Source organism: Thunnus albacares, chromosome 4 (assembly GCF_914725855.1).
Source record: "Thunnus albacares chromosome 4, fThuAlb1.1, whole genome shotgun sequence".
NCBI lineage: Eukaryota > Metazoa > Chordata > Actinopteri > Scombriformes > Scombridae > Thunnus > Thunnus albacares.
Window position 1 is genome coordinate 16,232,539 of NC_058109.1, and position 17,845 is coordinate 16,250,383.

At 38.9% G+C, this 17,845-nt stretch overlaps 2 protein-coding genes across 4 annotated transcripts in view; one reads left to right on the plus strand and one right to left on the minus strand.

The window, feature by feature from the left end:
* The first annotated feature begins 1,842 nt into the window (after nucleotides 1-1,842).
* LOC122980669 (telomeric repeat binding factor 2, interacting protein) lies at nucleotides 1,843-10,447 on the plus strand. 2 transcript variants are annotated; one of them, XM_044348898.1, is made up of 9 exons: nucleotides 1,843-1,940; nucleotides 3,451-3,696; nucleotides 3,952-4,097; nucleotides 4,341-4,555; nucleotides 5,691-5,762; nucleotides 5,891-6,425; nucleotides 6,577-6,680; nucleotides 8,144-8,734; nucleotides 8,989-10,447. In XM_044348898.1, exons 2-9 carry the CDS (start codon nucleotides 3,467-3,469, stop codon nucleotides 9,208-9,210), a joined length of 2,115 nt encoding a protein of 704 aa, XP_044204833.1. In that variant the 5' UTR covers nucleotides 1,843-1,940; nucleotides 3,451-3,466; the 3' UTR covers nucleotides 9,211-10,447. The 2 variants fall into 2 exon arrangements, with proteins under 2 accessions (XP_044204833.1, XP_044204834.1); XM_044348899.1 differs by having other exon boundaries at nucleotides 6,583-6,680.
* Nucleotides 10,448-10,944: 497 nt separating this feature from the next.
* Nucleotides 10,945-17,845, minus strand: part of iffo2b (intermediate filament family orphan 2b) — a 28,521-nt gene continuing 21,620 nt past the window's right edge. Inside the window, exons 3-8 of one of the 2 annotated variants that reach the window (XM_044348901.1) lie at nucleotides 17,646-17,741; nucleotides 15,867-16,052; nucleotides 14,815-14,963; nucleotides 14,079-14,250; nucleotides 13,843-13,941; nucleotides 10,945-13,729 (exon numbers count right to left, since the gene is read on the minus strand). In XM_044348901.1, the coding sequence (XP_044204836.1) occupies nucleotides 13,496-13,729; nucleotides 13,843-13,941; nucleotides 14,079-14,250; nucleotides 14,815-14,963; nucleotides 15,867-16,052; nucleotides 17,646-17,741 (936 nt within the window). In that variant the 3' untranslated portion in view covers nucleotides 10,945-13,495. Of the gene's footprint in view, nucleotides 13,730-13,842; nucleotides 13,942-14,078; nucleotides 14,278-14,814; nucleotides 14,964-15,866; nucleotides 16,053-17,645; nucleotides 17,742-17,845 lie in introns of both variants that reach the window. The other variant, XM_044348900.1, reaches the window with a different exon arrangement.

Consider the following 17,845-nt stretch of genomic DNA (forward strand, 5'->3'; position numbering starts at 1 on the left):
TTCAGCTGGTTGACACAAAGAGGGAGAGAAACAATAGAGGCCAATAACAATAACGTAGCTGTCAGGACTGTGAGGGAGGCGAGGTCAGGGAGGTGATACGGTAAACAGACCAGCCCAATTCCTTCCCATGGCCTCCTGGCTTAACAGATTAATGAATAAGTCAAGTTAAAGCTGGACTCTGTCATGAAATGTGTCTGTTGTCTTCATGTTGTGACTGAATCGACACATGACAAAAGAAAAACTGGAAAGTACAATAAAAAACTGTAAATTTGTTTATCAGTGCTGTTTTTTTTGTATTTCCAAGCTCTTTAGTGTGCAGACCTACACAAACAATCCAAGGAATTGGTCTATTTGGTCTGAAATTTCAAGTTATTAAATCAATTTTCCATGTGCGTAACAAAATCAGTTCATGTCACCATATTTGGAAACAAAAAGTTGCTTTCCAATTCTTTAAGAATCTGTATTCTGGCTAATGCCATGCTTATAAATCATTGTTTTTGCATAGGTAAGGTTCAAGTGTCTTTTGAACATACACTTTTGCATCTATCATAACATTGTATCATGACTTTTGAAAGAAGTATCCTGTAAATAAAAGAAAAAACTGTGGTGTTTACTGAAAATGATAGAAACAGGCAAATGCAGAATGCCATGGTCACGAATGTTGTCAAAGTTCCTGATTACATAGCAAAGAATCGGTGTGTCACTGAGCTTGTGCTACAAAGGTTGACTGATTCTCAGTGAACACAGGAAAAAATATAGTAGCATCTTGTTTTTTGCCACAGCATTTCTGCTCCTTGTTCTTTGTAAATACTCGCAAGGAAACTGTGTATTGATTGTTTATGTCCTTGTGAAACTGTGAATTTCCTTGGTCCTATGAATGGTAAGGCCAGATGTATCTTGTTAACTAATCAGTCTATGTAACAAGCACACTGAGGAAGGGCTTGGCCTGAAACGTACGTGCATTAAGTAATCTTTTCTGCAAAAGTCATGGTGTGTGCAGACTTTCCAGTTTGTCTTGCAGAGCATTTCTGTGTCATGCTTCGTCTTAACAAACACAATATTAGTCATATTCCCGCAATGCTATATCTGGACTTATTAATTAGAGAAAACAAACGATATCTCAGCTTTTGATTGTGTATATCAGGTTTAATTGTGAAGGAATCAGAGCAGCAGCAGTTATCCATCGTGTCCTTCACAAGCAGCCGACGCCTCAAGGTGGACAATCAACTAATCAGAAATTATATCTCTCATGGGACAGTCAGTGTTGATGTGTCTAATTCCAGAGGTATAGTTCTCTGCTGAGCCAAGCTCACAGCACAGCTGGGTTGTTTGTGCTAATAGGATTGTTATTTTGTCTTCTATTATGTGAACATAAGATCAGCAGCACTCTGGCTGTGTGTGGTCCTCTCACTGTGTATCATTTATATTGCCTAAGGAGGGACCCAATTCAAGTTTTCTGCCCATGTTTCACACATCAAAGGTGTGCATAATCTTTAGTTTAAGACATTTAAGTCTCTCATTGTGTCTATTTAAGATGTAGTGGGCCAGTTATGGTAGGCTACAGGTTGCCAAACAGAACTTGGGAGTCACTGATGAACCATATAGGCTGCATAACTCACATATTTTAAATAAAAAGGCCTGTTACAGATTTTTTTTTTTTTTAAAGAAGAGACGGTTTTACACAAAAAAAATCCATTAATTAAAAAAATCAAAATGAAAAAAGGAAATAATACTTTTTCATCTTGTAGTGTTTGTTTATCTAAAAAAAGGTTGGATCATTAGTGAACAGAAACAGAGGGGAGCAGTAATGAAGCAATAACTGCATACACCCGCCGGAAACAAAGTACACGAAGAAGAATCATACCCGGAAGAGGGGCTTTATTTTGGTTTTGTCGGGGCGGGAAAGCGGAAAGTCACCAAGGAAATCAACAAATTAAATGGTAAGTTTTAAACTCAATGTCTAATCCAAGCAGTGTTTTACGTTATCATAAAATATGCTAATTTGGCAACAACAACCCTCACAAAGCTGTTATTAAACGGGCTACGTCAAAGCTAAACGTGCTAACAATATTTAGCAACGGTTAGTAATAGAAACCTGCTCCCAGCTGTTTCTGTGAGAGCTAACATCCATTATTGCTAAATTAAATGGATCAATCGCAGCTCTGTGGTTTTACATTGACATTGTTTCTTAGCTGCAGTGTTATTCTAATAAGGCCCCAAATAATCGCCGTCACAGGTTGCAGCTATAATTGTGTCATTAGTTAGCTATAACTGTATTGTTCCTAAGTCGACATGCAGAAACAAACATACACTCATTGCTGTAATGAGTTGGACAACATGTAAGAAACACCTCTCACTACAAGTTAACAGCAAAACAAAATATACAGCCTCCGAAAGTATTATAAAATTGAATCATCACCTCTCTCAAATAGTTTCAATGACCTTTCCAAGTAGCTTGTTTTACCTAACAACAGTCTAAAACGCCTCTTCTTTTTTTTTTTTTTTTTTTTTAGAAATGTTCTAGTTAGTCATAATTAAAAGAGCTGCTACAATTAATCGATTAGTTGCCATCTATTAAATTAATCAGCAAGTATTTTGATAATCATTTTGAGGTATTTTTTAAAAGAAAAAAATCTCCAAATTCTCTGATTCCAGCTTCTCAAATGTGAATATTTTCCTGTTTCTTTCGTCTTCTATGACGGTAAACTGAAAATCTTTGGGTTATGGACAAAACAAGACATTTGAAGATGTCACCTTGGGCTGTGGGAAACAGTGATATACATTTTTCACCATTTTCTGACATTTTTTGTGGACCAAGCAACTAATTGATTAATCGAGAGAATAACTGACAGTTTAATCAACAGTGAAAATAATCATTAGTTGCAGCCCTATATTGAAATAAAGTCTCCAGTTTTTTCTTTGGTGAATGCAGTTTGCTTTTATAATCTTGTGCATCATTGCCACCTTTTCTTTTTTTTTTTTCTTTTTTTTTAGCAAAAGTGCAATTTCATATATTTTATTCTTTAAATGCATTATGGTGCAAACGCTGCTGTATCAGTTCAGTTCCCAAGCTCAGTTTGCTAAAATGTAAGACAAGAAAATCCTCAAAATTTGAAAAGATGGAACCATCAAATGTTTGTCATTTTTGCTTGAAAAAGGACTAAATTGATTTTTCTGTCAATTGATTGAACTGTTTAAGCTCCAACTGAGTCTACAGGCTACAGAAAAAAAAACAGCAGCACTTGCCAGAACTAAACATACAGCTTGAGATTGTTTTCATAAAATGTTGAGTTTTATATTATAGTAATGATAAAAGTGAAGGTGTCCATTGTTGTAATTTTTGTGTATTTTACCAGTGAATTGTACTTAAATGGCCACAAAAACCTTCATAAAGCACCACTTTTAATGTTTGGCATGTAGATTATGTCTGTAATGTGACCCCTTCACCAGGTGAGACCTTCTGACCATGCCGTCCAAACAGCAGGATGTGGCCAAACCCAATATCTTTTCGGTTCTCTTCATGACCGTGGAGGGTGAACCCATGTCTTTCTATCTACGACCGGGTCCTGTCAAGCGCAAGCTCCAGCCGCTCATCACAGCTGGGGGAGGCTTGTTGTGCAATGTGCAGCAGCCTGGAGCAATTTTACTGATTGACCCGGAGGAAAGAGACTCTATTCCTGAAAGTACTGCTCACTGGTAGGACCAGAATACCTTTAATGTAAATTAAATTCTGTATATTAACATGGATAACTCTATGCAATTTTATCTCTCCTTTCTATTTACTGAATACTTATAAGTTTAAGCACAGTAAGATAAATGATTGCCATGTACATCCAATTAATCACTGAAATCATTTAATGTTGCAAAGGTTTTTACTGTATTAAATATAAAATATACATTTTTAGAAAAAATCACAGCGTATAATGAGGCTCCCGTCCATTTTCTCCTCAGGTACGTGTCCACCAAGTACATCCACGACTGTATTGAGAAGGAAGAACAGCTGAATTTAGAGGACTACAGGTTAAATCCTGACGTAGTCCAGAAACAATCTCCTAGACTCAGCAACAGAAAAGATGTCTCACCACCTGGACTAGGAGGTATGATGCAAAGACCTAACATTTATTCCTAAAATGAACTCTTAAAAAAGCTGTTAAAATGCAGTTAACATTGTGTGCACTGCTTTTGTTTTATATTATTATAATAGTTTATTCTAAATATAGGACTTTGTGTAACACTGTTTAATAGTTTTAAATCTACTGATGTACAGTACCAGTCAAAAGTTTGGACACTCCTTCCCATTCTCTTGTATATATACTCTGTTATTATTTGATTGTGATTAGGCAGGGTGGCTTACACCCCTGAAGAAGACGACGCCATTTTGAGTTATGTCAGCAAACACAAGACAGAGATTGGTGGGAACCGGCTTTGGCAACAGATGGAAAAGCAGCGTGTGACCAGTCACAGTTGGCAGTCAATGAAATATCGTTACAGAGTACGACTGGCTAAGAAACAGTCAGAGATCGAGGAGGTGGAAACAACAAAGGAAGAGACCAAGGTAATTAATTACCTGGGAGGTGTTGCCAGATTAGGGATGCAACAATCCGACTTTTTCAGTCCCGTTTCCGATACCTTGGCTTTGGTTGTCAGCTAATACTCTGTGTGGAAGAGACTGGAATCATTCTCTTATGTGTAAGGCAACATTAGACTTGCCTTAAACATTGCTTTCCTAACTTTGTAAAACAAAATGTGACAAATAAATACACAGATATAAATTTACTGAATTGTTATTTATTAAAATAATGGTATCCGATACCAGGTTGGCCCATTTTCACCAATACCAGTCCAGCTATTTGAGTCAGTATTGGACTGATAACAGTATCGGTATCAGTGCATCTCTATGCCAGATAATTTGTCATCTTTTTCTATATGTTGCACATTTCTTTCAAAAGTTACATGAGAAGGTGCAAGTATCAGGCACAGTACACCTTTACAATCAAATCCAATTCAGTATAACAGTCCTGCAATAAATCCCACATTCCCACACAAGCTTATAGTGTTCAGTGTCTGTGGCCGTGATGTCAGAGAGCGTTGATTTTATCATTAGGTGGTAGTGGTGGTGCTGCTATATTGAACTACGCAAGGTAGCCAGCAATCATTAAAAAATACCCAGTAATATTAGGGGAACATGAGTGATATTAGAATTTAACTTTGTGTTATGAGTCGGCCGTGACACATACTGCAGGTCATCTATGTTGCCTCCATGTTGTGATTTAGATCAGGGCATCAAGATATCAAATTCTTCCTGTATGATTAAAAAACAAATCAAGATAATTATAATATTTAGATGATGAGAATATCACACTGTGATCACCATTAAAATAGTAATAATTCAAAATAAATCTGTGACATGATGTTTATGCATGTCCACTGTGGTGCAACTGTCATATAGAGTAATTAACAAAGTAAAGTATATAACTCTCTAACAAAGTAGTTGTAGTAGTCGACCTCACGTCTTAATATTTTTGTTACGATAATCATAAAACTATGTGAATATGCATCTGCTCATATTCACATAATTTCTATTATTCCATAATTAAAGTCCAAATTAAGCTTTAAAATTGCTCCAGGATAGAACAAGGGACATCTTTTATAGATGTTAAGCCTGAAGCCTCTCATCTGTCTGGTTATAGGAAGAGGAAGATCAAGACACAGAAGACGCTGCTCCTCCACAGACACATTCAGAGACAACAGATCTAACACAGGTAGTAGAAAGAGCTCACCGGTTACAACAAATACCGCTGGTATTTGAATTGTATATATGGCTCATGATACCAAAACAGTGATTGTATGTGATTAAATAATTAAGAGAACAGGTTTGGTGTTTCCACAGATAGATGCTGAAAGCACGCAACCAGAAAACTCCACAGAAGCTCAAACATCCAGCTGTCCCCAACCTGAGGAGCCTCACGTGGACCCACAGATAGAATCCATTCCAGCTGAGAGCACAGAACCAAAAACAGATGCATCACAAACAACCATTTCCCCCCAAAAAGAAAATGTGCCAGAGGACTCCCAACCAGCTCAACCTGAGCCCCTGCCCAGCACTTCCTCTCCAAAAAAGCCAAAAGAGAAGGCCTCCCCCCAGCTGGTTCGACCGCAGCGCCGGTCAACACGCAGGCAGCTTGAGCTTGAGGAGACACCTTACAGCAAAAAACTCAGATCAGCATCAACTTCCTCTGAGCAACCATTGTCATCTCCTCAGCCATCAAAGAAAACTAAATCAGCAGTTAAGCCTGCTTCTCAAAAAGACATAACAGCAGACGAGCCGCCTCCTAAGAGAACCAGAGGAAAGAGTGGGGCAACAGCGGCAGAGAGTCAACAGGAGGAGAGTGTACAGGCTACTGTCTCTGAAACAGTGCAAGCAGGTTTGTTGTACTTCTATCAGTGTCGGGCACAAAACACTGACAGTATCTTTATATCTGTAACAAGTTTTTATTCTACAAAGACTTACGTAAAATGACAAAAAGTCAATTCTTCTCCTTTCCTCTTTTCTTATATTTCTTTTGCTTTTTGAAGATGAAGAATCTCACTCAGTGCCACAGACAGGAGAGAAGAAAAAACTAAGGAGGAAGTTGGGGATCCTTGAATTGGCTACAAAGGAGTTTGAAGATGAAAGTGAGGTAAAACATAACACTGATTTAGTAATAGGACATTTATAATGCTAACATTTTATCACAAGTAAACTCAATGGCCCTCATTTACTAATATGTGTGTAGAAATGTTCTTACTTGGTGCACAAAATAAGTTTGCACGCAAAATTACTGTCAGATTCATGACACGTGCACACCAGTCAATTTTGTTCTTACCTCTGTGTGTATGTTAGTGAATCAGAATCATTCTAAATTGACAGGTGTGTGCCCGCTATCAGTAATTAATACACTACCACGCCCCCATTTCTCTATATGAGGAAAGCTGTGTTGGAGTGGTGCAGCAGTTGAGAGAGCTGTCACTCATTGCAAAGAGGACTGTGATGGTAAAAATGTAGAAAAACTTTACTGCCGGTGAAATACAAACAATAGAAAAAGGCAGATCTGGTTGGTAAACATGTCATTGGCACAACTGTTTGGAGCCAGATTGTGAATCCTTTATACAACCTGCATACCTGTCGCACCACGACAAGGGAGTACATCTGTAACAAATAAAAAGCTGGTAAATATGTAGATCTGTGGAATTGATCTAAATGAATCTCTACTGCTGCACCATGTGTGCATCATGTTCGTCTCTGTCCACAACAGGCTGTGATGTAGTGAAAGCAGAGTGAACCTCCCTGTGTCACTACTGGACTGTCAGGACACTGAACAGGCTGCTTGTTAAACAGCTGCATATATCACGGCCAGATCTGATGGGGAAATTAATCACTGTCACACTCCAATATGGAAATTCTGATATACAAGCTATTATCATCTAAAAGTGGGAACAGGACAATTTTAATATATTAATTTCATCACATTTATGACAATGATTTATGGATTACAACATCTTAGCTATTAATGTTATAATTAGTAAATAAAGTGTATTAGCAAGTTCACACTTTTAAATGTTGTATATTTAGGCCCAATAATTTTTTAAATAATTGTGGTCTAATCCTCCTAATATACTGTTCATATTGAATAAATATTGACTATATCATTTTTTTAAGACCCTGGGATGTTTATGATTTGTGCGTACACATGGTCTAAGGCAGCTCTAAGGCAGGTCTAAGTTTGTTCGCAGAGGTAAGAACATATTGATGAATCCCGGATTTGTGCTTAAAACATTTGTACACATGGTTTAAGCACAGATTTGTGTGTACACACTGTTTGTGAATGAGGCCCGATGGGTTTCTCATTAAAGTGCAAACACTCACTCAAAGACAGCAAAGAACACTCATGATCCACCCCACAGACATAAACCACAGACACACATACAGTAACTAGTCATCAGCTTGAGAAATTTTATGCCATTTTGTGTTTTGACAGATCTCAGGTTATGAGGAAGTTTGTTCCAGAGAGCAGGACCAATATAAACTATTGATCAGAGAAGCTTTGAATGATCTATTCCATTGTTCACTTATAATCATATTTGTTATATTTCTGTCTCTTAGCCTGAGGATGAAGCTCCACATCTCCAGAACCCAGCTGAAACAGCAGCGCTACAACCCAAATCGACAGATCCCCTCCTGCCCTCTTCAGACACAGTTGTGGATGCTGCTTCCACACAGTCCAACCCTGAGCCTGGACCCAGCCTTCAGGAGACTGTGCAAGAGGCCCAGGCCTCCAGCAGCAACCGCCTACCAGAGACAAGTTGTCCTCAGCATGCAGCTGCTGAGCCTGCAGCTGCTGAGCCTGCAGCCGCTGAGCCTGCAGCCGCTGAGCCTGCAGCCTCTGAACCTGCAGCCTCTGAACCTGCAGCCTCTGAACCTGCAGCCTCTGAACCTGCAGCCTCTGAACCTGCAGCCTCTGAGCCTGCAGCTGCCAAGCCTGCAGCTGCCGAGGCTGTCCAGGCCACCTCCAAGGCCCACCTCTTCATATTTGACAATGAATCTCAGGAAGAAGACTCTCAGTCAGTTCTTAGTCACAGCACAGCAGCCAAGCCACAGCCAACAGTAAACAACGAAGCTGCACTTTCACTGACTCAGGTCCAGTTGGAGGAGGACAAGCAGCGAATCAGAGAGCTGATAAGCCAGACAAAGCAGGTGAGCGTTACATTGCAGCAGATGATGCATCTTTGTTACTGCAGTGTGATTTAGACTTTATCTTTATTCACGCTTATACTCTGTTACTCTTCAATGAGATGTAAATCAGACATTCACACAGACGTTCAGATTGACGTAATAATCCAAATAATTTAATTATCATTGATGTTTACTTCTCTGTCTCTCTCCTTGTCTCTACTACCCCAGTCTGTCTGTTTCAAATGTCTAACCTCTCCCAACACTTTTTCTTCTAGGACTTAGTTTGTGTGACTAAAGCCCTATTGAGGACCAGTGGAGATTCCTCTGCGGCGCTGGATCTGCTTTTGAATCCTTCCTCTAGTTCAGGACCTTTTTGGAATCGCTGTGATGACGGTCTTTTGCTCTCAGCTGATCCCGCGGCCCACCGGCAGCTGCAGGAGAAATACGGTGAGGAGGGCGTGGCCAAAAGAATAGTGTTCCTTGAGGTAGACGGATGAAGATGAACGACAGCATGGTACAGATAAAAAGAAGAGGAATAGGAAGAAATTTGGACATGAGGAGTATTCTCATCTGTTATATCAACTCAGTACTACGAAATCAGCAAGCTAGTTAGCTGATATTCAGTAGTTTTAATTCCACTTCCTCTGTCAGTGTCTGCGTTGGCGTCCTTGATGGTTTTGAGTACATTTTTAGGTAAATTAAGTAAAGGCTATTATTTGAGACATGCTCTATACCTTTGTTTGGGTGCAGAATCTTTTAATGCATTTTAGCATGACTATTATTGTATTTGTTTGTCTGTTTTCATTAAATTGTATGATAAATCAGTGTCATACCATTTAAAATTCTTGACATACATTATGAAATTAATTTATTAGTACATTTATTGTGTTTCCCTACTTATTTTATAACTTATTAATTGGAGTGCTTAAAAGGTTAGATACAATTCAGCCTTGTGGAAAATCTGTGGATTCACATAAAAAGTGATCGGAGGTCTTCTAGCAGTTGCAGACTTATTAAAAACTAGACTTAAGTCCACATTGGTGTTAAACTAAAAAGAAGTTCCTGCCCTAAATTAAGTAACATGTGCCTTTAAGTATTAAAAACATTTATGCAACCAAGGTCTTATGATGAAAATAAAAGGGTCTGATTTATGTGTGTGAACAGTTGCTATCCACCATATGTTTAAATTCAAATTATGTGTAGGAAAATAATGGTTTGTTACTAATTTATTGTGCACTCTGGACAAAACTACATCAATTTGAATTAATACCAACAACTATCAATTATGAGTAGAGTCATTTATCTAAACTAAACTGGAAATAAGTGGTGACTTTTCCTTTTTCACCACAAAAGACTCTGTGGTATAGATTTTATTTAAAAATCACACTTTCCAACAATCGCACTCATACATCCATGGACACTACACAACCACAATACAAAACTACTCTAATCTGCTCAAAGCTACGTTGTGTACAGTAGAAGATTCCACTAATAAAACGATTAAGTATGATTTACTTTGACTGCAGCATGGACACTAGATTATATTAACCAAACAACAAAAGAAAAACAAAAATACACTAAACACATAAAAAAAGAGCAAATTGGCCTCAATTTTTATCCAATCCACCATTTTATTTCATCTTACCCCAGTATCAATTGAGTACATTCATTATTTTGAAACAATCTGCCCCAGACCAACATGAATACATCGTGTCAATAGTTTAAACAAAAGAAGAAAAAAAAATCCCACACATCTAAGAGAGAAAGCAATTAAAGCAGAAAATAAAATGGATCACCAGGACTGTACCTGTGATGTAAATGAAACTCAAAAGACCAGTATCCAATACAGTTCAATAGACTCTACCCAAATATGGCCACAAGTATTGCTGCACCTTTCATCTCCCAGTCACGTTGAGGAAATGAAAAAGCGAAGGCGATAGTGATGTTGACAGCAAACAGGTGTGCTGATGGACATGTAAAACTGTACGTTGACACAACAGTTAACACAACCATATAATCCCAGTGCTACACTGATAAAAACCACTCGTATAAAACCCTTTTTTTTTTAGTATGAAACATTCACATCCACCACGACCTAATTTACATACATAGGTCACATACTGTAAGTTGGTCAGGTAAGAACCAGTTCAGTAAAGCAAAACATACCAAGGTCTCCAGTAATTAACAGCACACCATATATCCCTGGATTTTAACGGCTACTTTTTTTTTTCTTTTTTTTTTGCTCAGCTTTTACTTATAAGGTCTTCAGAGGATACCTCCAGTCAAGCTACATTCAACAAGGGGTTGCTACGGTTTTTTGAATAGATGTAATTGAGACTTTACCTGCTTCAAGTGATGGGAGAGTGGCGATAACACGAAACATCTTGTAGTTTGCAAGAATTATTACTGATTTTTTTTGTTTTCGAAATCAGCTAATACCTGCAAACTAACACATCTGTGGTAGGCATGTACAAACACTGAGACTTTCCAGAGTTAGTAGGAGTCATAGCTTGATTTACATCTTTGTTTCTGTACACATTTGCTTTGGTTGGCTGGTTAGTGTGATGGTCACGGTGGTGTGGGCTACAATCTCACAGAGGAAGCATGAAAGACGGCGAACTGTGTCGTTAGGCCTGCTGTTCCTCAATGTAACAGCCATACAATCAATAAATGTGTTTGATGTCGCCGCTACAAAGTACAGTACTGATAAAAGAATGGCTCTTTGTTACTTGTCAGGCTGGTTTTACATCAACATATAAAGGTAAAAGGATATATTCTCTGTGAGTGAAGCTGCTCCTCACTCTTGTTTGATTATAGTCAATTAGTTTTTATTATGGGTGATCTGATATGGTCAATAAGTGACCAAAACATTTAGAACAAATTTCAATATACCTGCTAAATTAATAATAGCTGAATATGGCGACAATATCACACTTTTTGGTTAACATATAATGATTAAAAAACAGTGAAAAATACATTTTCTGCCACAAATACAGTTAATTGATGATTAGGACAAGACAAGTGTTTTGATTAAAAACATAGCGCACAGTCTGCATTGCAGCTATTTCATTCAAAATATAATATTATAATTAAAAAAAAAAGACCCACAGCTCCTTTTCCTCACACAAACATGCTGAAATAACAAAAAGGCTTGTATTTTAACATTCTGCTTCTTAAAAACTTCAAGATAGAAGTAGCACTTATCTTTGATCCAGCAAACCATACATACATTATAATACAAAGAGGTGATAAAAAGATCACTTCTGTCCCCATGCATCGATCAGTTTCTACGCTAATCCAGCGAATTGTGACACTTCTAAATCTGTTGCAAAAAAGACTAATATGAACAAAAAGGCCTCTGGGGTATACGATCACATGACTACAGCCCTCTATGTACAGTCTGACAATTGGAGCCCCGATTCAGAAGAGACAAAGCAGGATGTGCAACCTTCCTGGAACAGAGTCCCCTGTGGCACAGCAGGAAATACAGATGAAAACTTATAATGAAACCACATAAAAAAAGAATATAATTTCCCCAAATAAAGTGAATATGATGATGATCATGTAGGAAGATAATATGAAAGGGAAGCTTTTCAAAATGTGTCCTTTGGTTTTGCTTTAGAGGTTTAAGGGCATTGTTTGGCTTTGATAATATTCTTGATTTATCTAATAACAACTAACGGATTTTATTCATTTAAAATAATGTGTCCTGGTGTGCTCAAAATAAACTGCACAAGTACATATAAAGTACGTCAGAATCAGAACAATGCACCCGCCTGTTTCAGTAGCTACTGGCATAAGGCAGAGTAAATGTTGGAGATCATTGGGGGGGGCGCTGTTCCAGTTTTTAACTTTGATGTACATGAAAAAACAAATGTTCCATACTATTTCACACTCAAATGCACGAAAAGAAGTTCTTAAAATGATACATAGAAAACACCTGCTTTGCTTAAAAGGCTAATTGTATTGGTTTTAAAAGAAACGAGGAAGGGTGAAAGCCAGTCCGAAAATAAGGCCAGCTAAATTGCATAGAACTTCAGTAGTGCACTGATGCATCAAAAGGCTGTGCTCCTTTCCTCTGTCAACTTTGGCAAACCCTGCAGCGTTCCCTCAGAAACCATCAGAACTCCAACACCATTTGTCTCTTGTTTTTGTCTCCTTGGCAGAAGACACTCAAACCCCCAACAGTTTAATTTGGATTACAAATACCCCTCCTGCACCTGGACCTGGACCTCCATGAATCATGTCAAAAAGAAAATTTTATTCCAATTGTGGGGCGCAGACATTTTTTCAGTCTAAATTAAATATTAAAAAGTATATGTAAAGATGGATTTTGTTTTTGTAAGGAGCACAATATGTACTATTTTCAATTCCTTTAGAAAAAAAGGATCTTAGTAGGGTAAGAATTTGTAGAAAATACTTGTTGGCCAGTAAAACATTTGAGAATATTTTTTTTCTCTCGCCCAAAATGATGTGAAGCTCTGAGCAAGGATCCAGCGAGGCAGCAATGAGGAAGAGAGCACAGCTCAGATTCTTTATGCACCCCTCTCTCTTTGTGAAGCAAAGACAGCCCCCACCGCTATTTAAAGAACAGAAATAGTATAAAAGCACCAGTTCTGAGCCTGCACCAATGAGCACGACCATCAGAACTTGAATAGGTCAAACAGGCCCACATTTAGGTTGGACCACCTCACTAGCAGGGTGGAGATCTATACACATTTATCCCCTTTGACAACAAGGGGCGGTCAGGAAGAGTTGGGACAAAGCCCGGCTATGTAGCCATCAACTAACGGGGCCTTCAGCCTCTGCGTCCTTGTCCGAAATCTCATCCTGGATCTCGTCTGTGTTCCCTGAGTCGCTGCTGGCCACAGAGCTGAAAGAGGGAGAGTTCCTGCCACCTTTAATCATCCGTCGACAGGTCTCCATCTGCACATCCAGGCCTCGCTTCATGCTGCACATCTCCATGTACTCGTGCAGATGTCGGTTCATGTCGCTCTTTGCCGTGGCCAATTCCATCTGAAAGAGGGATAAAGTTGTAACATTTCCTGGTTTCAATGCCTTTCTTATTCATGTTTTTTAAAGCTTTAATCTTGCTATATGCTTGTAAATTACTTCCCCTCTTTGTCTACCTCAATCTGTCCGATGGTCTCCTGGTACTCCTGCTCTCTGGTCTTAAATAGTGACTCTGTTTCATCAATGAGGCTGCCAAGACTTCCATCCTGGGAGTCCTTAGAGAGCAGACAGAGGCCTCATTCATCATGCATGAGTAAATGTCTTACACAGCACGCATAGCAATGATCTACACTCTGACTTGCATGAGTTGGAAAACCATTGGATGAAGAGCATAAATGCACACGAGACTCACTGGATCAGCGACTTCGCCGTTACCGTCGGTGGGGCAGGTGGTTGTGCAGGTCGTTGCAGTGATGGCGCACGGTACGTTGTAGTTTGTGAAGTCCTCCCATAGCAACAGAGTCTCCTCGTTTTCCTCCCACGTCAGACTGTCACAGTCGTCATCGATTTCGAATGTCTCGCGCCTAGCAACAAAGGAGTTATCTGAATGTCTATGTAGGACAAGGACAGAGAACGGGAAGAAAAAAGAGAAAGAGAGGAGGGGAAAGACAAGTATAACAGCCACCAGCAAAGGTTTGCATGCAAAGAGGAAGATGCGCTTATAAAGAGGAAGAAAAAAGATGGAAGGGAAAGAGGATATGAAAAAATACTGCAGACCAGTTAAGAATTATGTACAGCCACAAACTGAAAAATCTCTTTTGAGAGTGACGAGAAGTAGAGAGCATTCAAAACAATAACTACAGCGACGTTAACAAAGCAAACACATGCCCACAGTATTAATATCTGCTGAGTTTAGCTGAATGAGCAGACTGTATGTTAGATGCAACACTTGACACAAACACTAGAGGGCGATGAAGGAACATACAGAACAACTCAACATCACAACACTGTCACATACTGTACCTGTGGGGAGTTAACTGCAGAGCATACCAAAGTTCGCTCAGAGCGAGGAGCACTTCTAATGTACATGAACATTGTTAGTGCATTTGTGTGTGTGTGTGTGAGAGAGAGAGAGAGGTGTCGCTTACAGCTGATTGAGCATGCGTTTCATTTCATCTGTGATGTTGAGCGACCCAGGAACATCCTCCTCTAAAGGGCTGGGCTCCGCATCCATATCTGAACTGTCCTCATCAGACACCACTTTACGCTCTTTTCTCCTGCAGCACGCCACCGCACCCTGGAAATCACACAAAGAAACATTAACTTTTACAGTATGTTGCTTGAGGATCCAAAGTGAACCTGATGAACCCTGCGGCGAAATGAAACTTAAGATTTTGTACTATTGATCTAATCCTTGGATTTTTGCTTGGAGCATTTTCTTTGGTTTCTAGCTGGTGCTTATTTGCAGTACTTTTCCCTGGCTAAGCTTTTTAAAATCAGATTAAAACAGCTAAATAAACAAATGGATGACAGATTCAGGATAAGAACATTACAGAAAAACAAACTCTGTGCATGTGTCCATGTTTAAGGCAGTTTGCAAAATAAACTATTCCTATTATCTGTTTTGAAACACATTGCCTGCTTCGTAAATTAGTCTACAGGTGAAAACAAGACCTGAATGACACAGACATCTACAGGTGAAACACTTTTGGAGCTGAATCTTCTTTATAATTTATATAATATAAGAAATCCCATTTAAATTAGAGACATACGTATAATGACATGCAACATAAGAGAAGCCACCGGCTTGACTCTCAGTGGATTTATACTTGGGCTTTAGCCAACAATGTTGGTGCAATGTGATAACCTTTTGCACAGTGAAGAGTTACCACATCAGCATTTCACTTGTTTATGTGTACCTGCGCATATGAATCATTAAGTATTCTGCATGTGTATGTTTATTTGTGTGTGTATTTGCAAGGATGCGAGCCTGCATGCCTGCACCTTTTTAGAAAGGTCACTTGGTGCAAGATCTGCAGGTGAAAAAAAAAGCAACAAAGTGACTAATAACAGTCATCAACTGGAAGCTCTGATTTCAGTTGAAGAGCGCTGACTGTTTCCTTCACAAAAGAATTCATATTTCTGCTGCAGTTACTGGCAGCTCCTCTGAGCAACTGTGAAACAGCGGATGCATACCCACCTTCTCTGATAGTGACCTGTCTGGCAGCGATCTGGCCGGACTGACGCTGAACATCTTTGACATGTCCTCAGAGTTGCGTTGTTGAGCCACATCGCACAGTTTGGCCGTGATGTCAATCCGTCTGCAGATGTCCATGTCCACCCGCCTGGCTTTCTCCTGAATCTTGGTGTCCAGGTCAGACATTTGCTACATGGGGATGGATAGTTATTTCAGAATGACACTCGCAATTTAAACAGCTTATAACCCTGTGTACACATTCTGTATATGAACGTCATTCACTGTGGAAGGCAAAAATGTAAGTTAACTGACTGCAACTGATTTTTTGATCATATTACAGCTACTGGTTAGTTCATTAGGCTACCAGGATGTGTCTATGATCCAATTTGTTACATGATTCAAATCTGCAATTTCATTTATGACTTTATAATCACTTTTAAAAAAAAAAAATTCTGATCTTGTCAGATGTTTTGTCTGTTTTATGTTGTTAGTCACTGCTACCTTTTTTGGCCAGGACACTTCTGAATAGTTTTTATCTCAGTGAGGTTTTCCTGGTTGAATAAAGGTTAAATTAAATAAAATTAAACGTAATATAACAAAAATGATGATGTGATGATGTTCGGTTTGGATAAGATTTGGTTGCTCACATGTGTCATATACTGTAGATCGCTTTAAAAGATCAGGCTGACTTTTTACAAAAGTTCTTTACAATGTACAATGTAGTATAAAGTCAAGAGGATGTGATATGTAGCACAACAAGCTAGAGAAGCTCTGTAAAAGGAACCACGTTCCTGCCCATGGGTGATGGCGTCTGCACGAAACTGCTCTCTGGAGACTGAAAACGTGATCGCTGTTATTAGTCTTTGGAGCAAACTCTAAACAAACTATCAAACTTTTTGTGGCGAAGGAACATGTCATCCAGTGCAAGGGTGTGACTCATTGACATGTTTTTAAATAGTTTTTGAATGACAACAGAGGTCTATGACACAGACGAATACAGTAAATCAGGCTTTGGATACACAAGCGATACTTGTGAGTACGATCAATGCATTGTTGATTTGGCTCTCCACATAAGAATTGTTGACAATAAGTAAAATATAGAAAATCGCTAGTCATATCCTTTAACTATAGGACCATAATTTTTTGGACCATAGAGGGCCATAACATACGGGATGTCTAACCACTCCTAGACATTGAAATAATCTAAGCACTTACCTGACTCTGGATTCACACATGAGGGATGAAGTAAAGCACAGAAAATAACATGAAAAATCTACAATGTACAAATGCCAAAAGTGAAGATGAGCAGGATAAACAACTAAGCTTTCAAAAAACAAAAACACCATCTGACTATATTTATCCCTGAGCAAGCACAAGCTGCGACTGGGCCCACTGCAGTATATTACAACTGTATATCACACTACAGCAGACCTGCCAGGGAACAATATACAGGGCTGTACAGGAACAGGAAGTGCTCTTGATCTACAGCTGCTATTCAAGCTATTTTCAATGAATGCTTATCTTAGAAGCTTTCTAGCATTGTATTTTTCCTGAACCCAAATAAATATGGAAGGAAGGGTGTGTTTAGTGCTATTCTTTAGACCAATATAAGAAAAATGCTTAGGAATGTGCAGGAAAACAAAAGTACATTCATTAAACACTACTGTTGCTACTCTTACCCTGATTGCTTTAACTACGGGCGTCAACACAGCACTTTTTATACTGTGTGAAAGCTTTGTCAGAGTGATGATGACATCACCCTAGTGGGGAACGGGTACTTACATCACTCATCAGACTCTTGAAGACCACGAGTTCAGCCTTCAGTCTGTCCACCTTTTCGTTTAGATCATCCTGGATCTCTGATGACTCCTGGACCCTCTGCATGGATATCACAGAGACACACAACAGGTAAACAAGGATACCATTAAATTTGTGGAGTGTGTGCTGCTTAACCACAAAAAATCATTATAATAAACATTTAC

Coding starts and splice junctions, on each gene's coding strand:
- LOC122980669 (XM_044348898.1), top strand. CDS start 3,467: ATGCCGTCCAAACAGCAGGATGTGGCCAAACCCAATATCTTTTCGGTT. Junction 5,763..5,890: donor AGACAACAGATCTAACACAG/GTAGTAGAAAGA, acceptor GTGTTTCCACAG/ATAGATGCTGAAAGCACGCA. Junction 6,681..8,143: donor AGTTTGAAGATGAAAGTGAG/GTAAAACATAAC, acceptor TCTGTCTCTTAG/CCTGAGGATGAAGCTCCACA.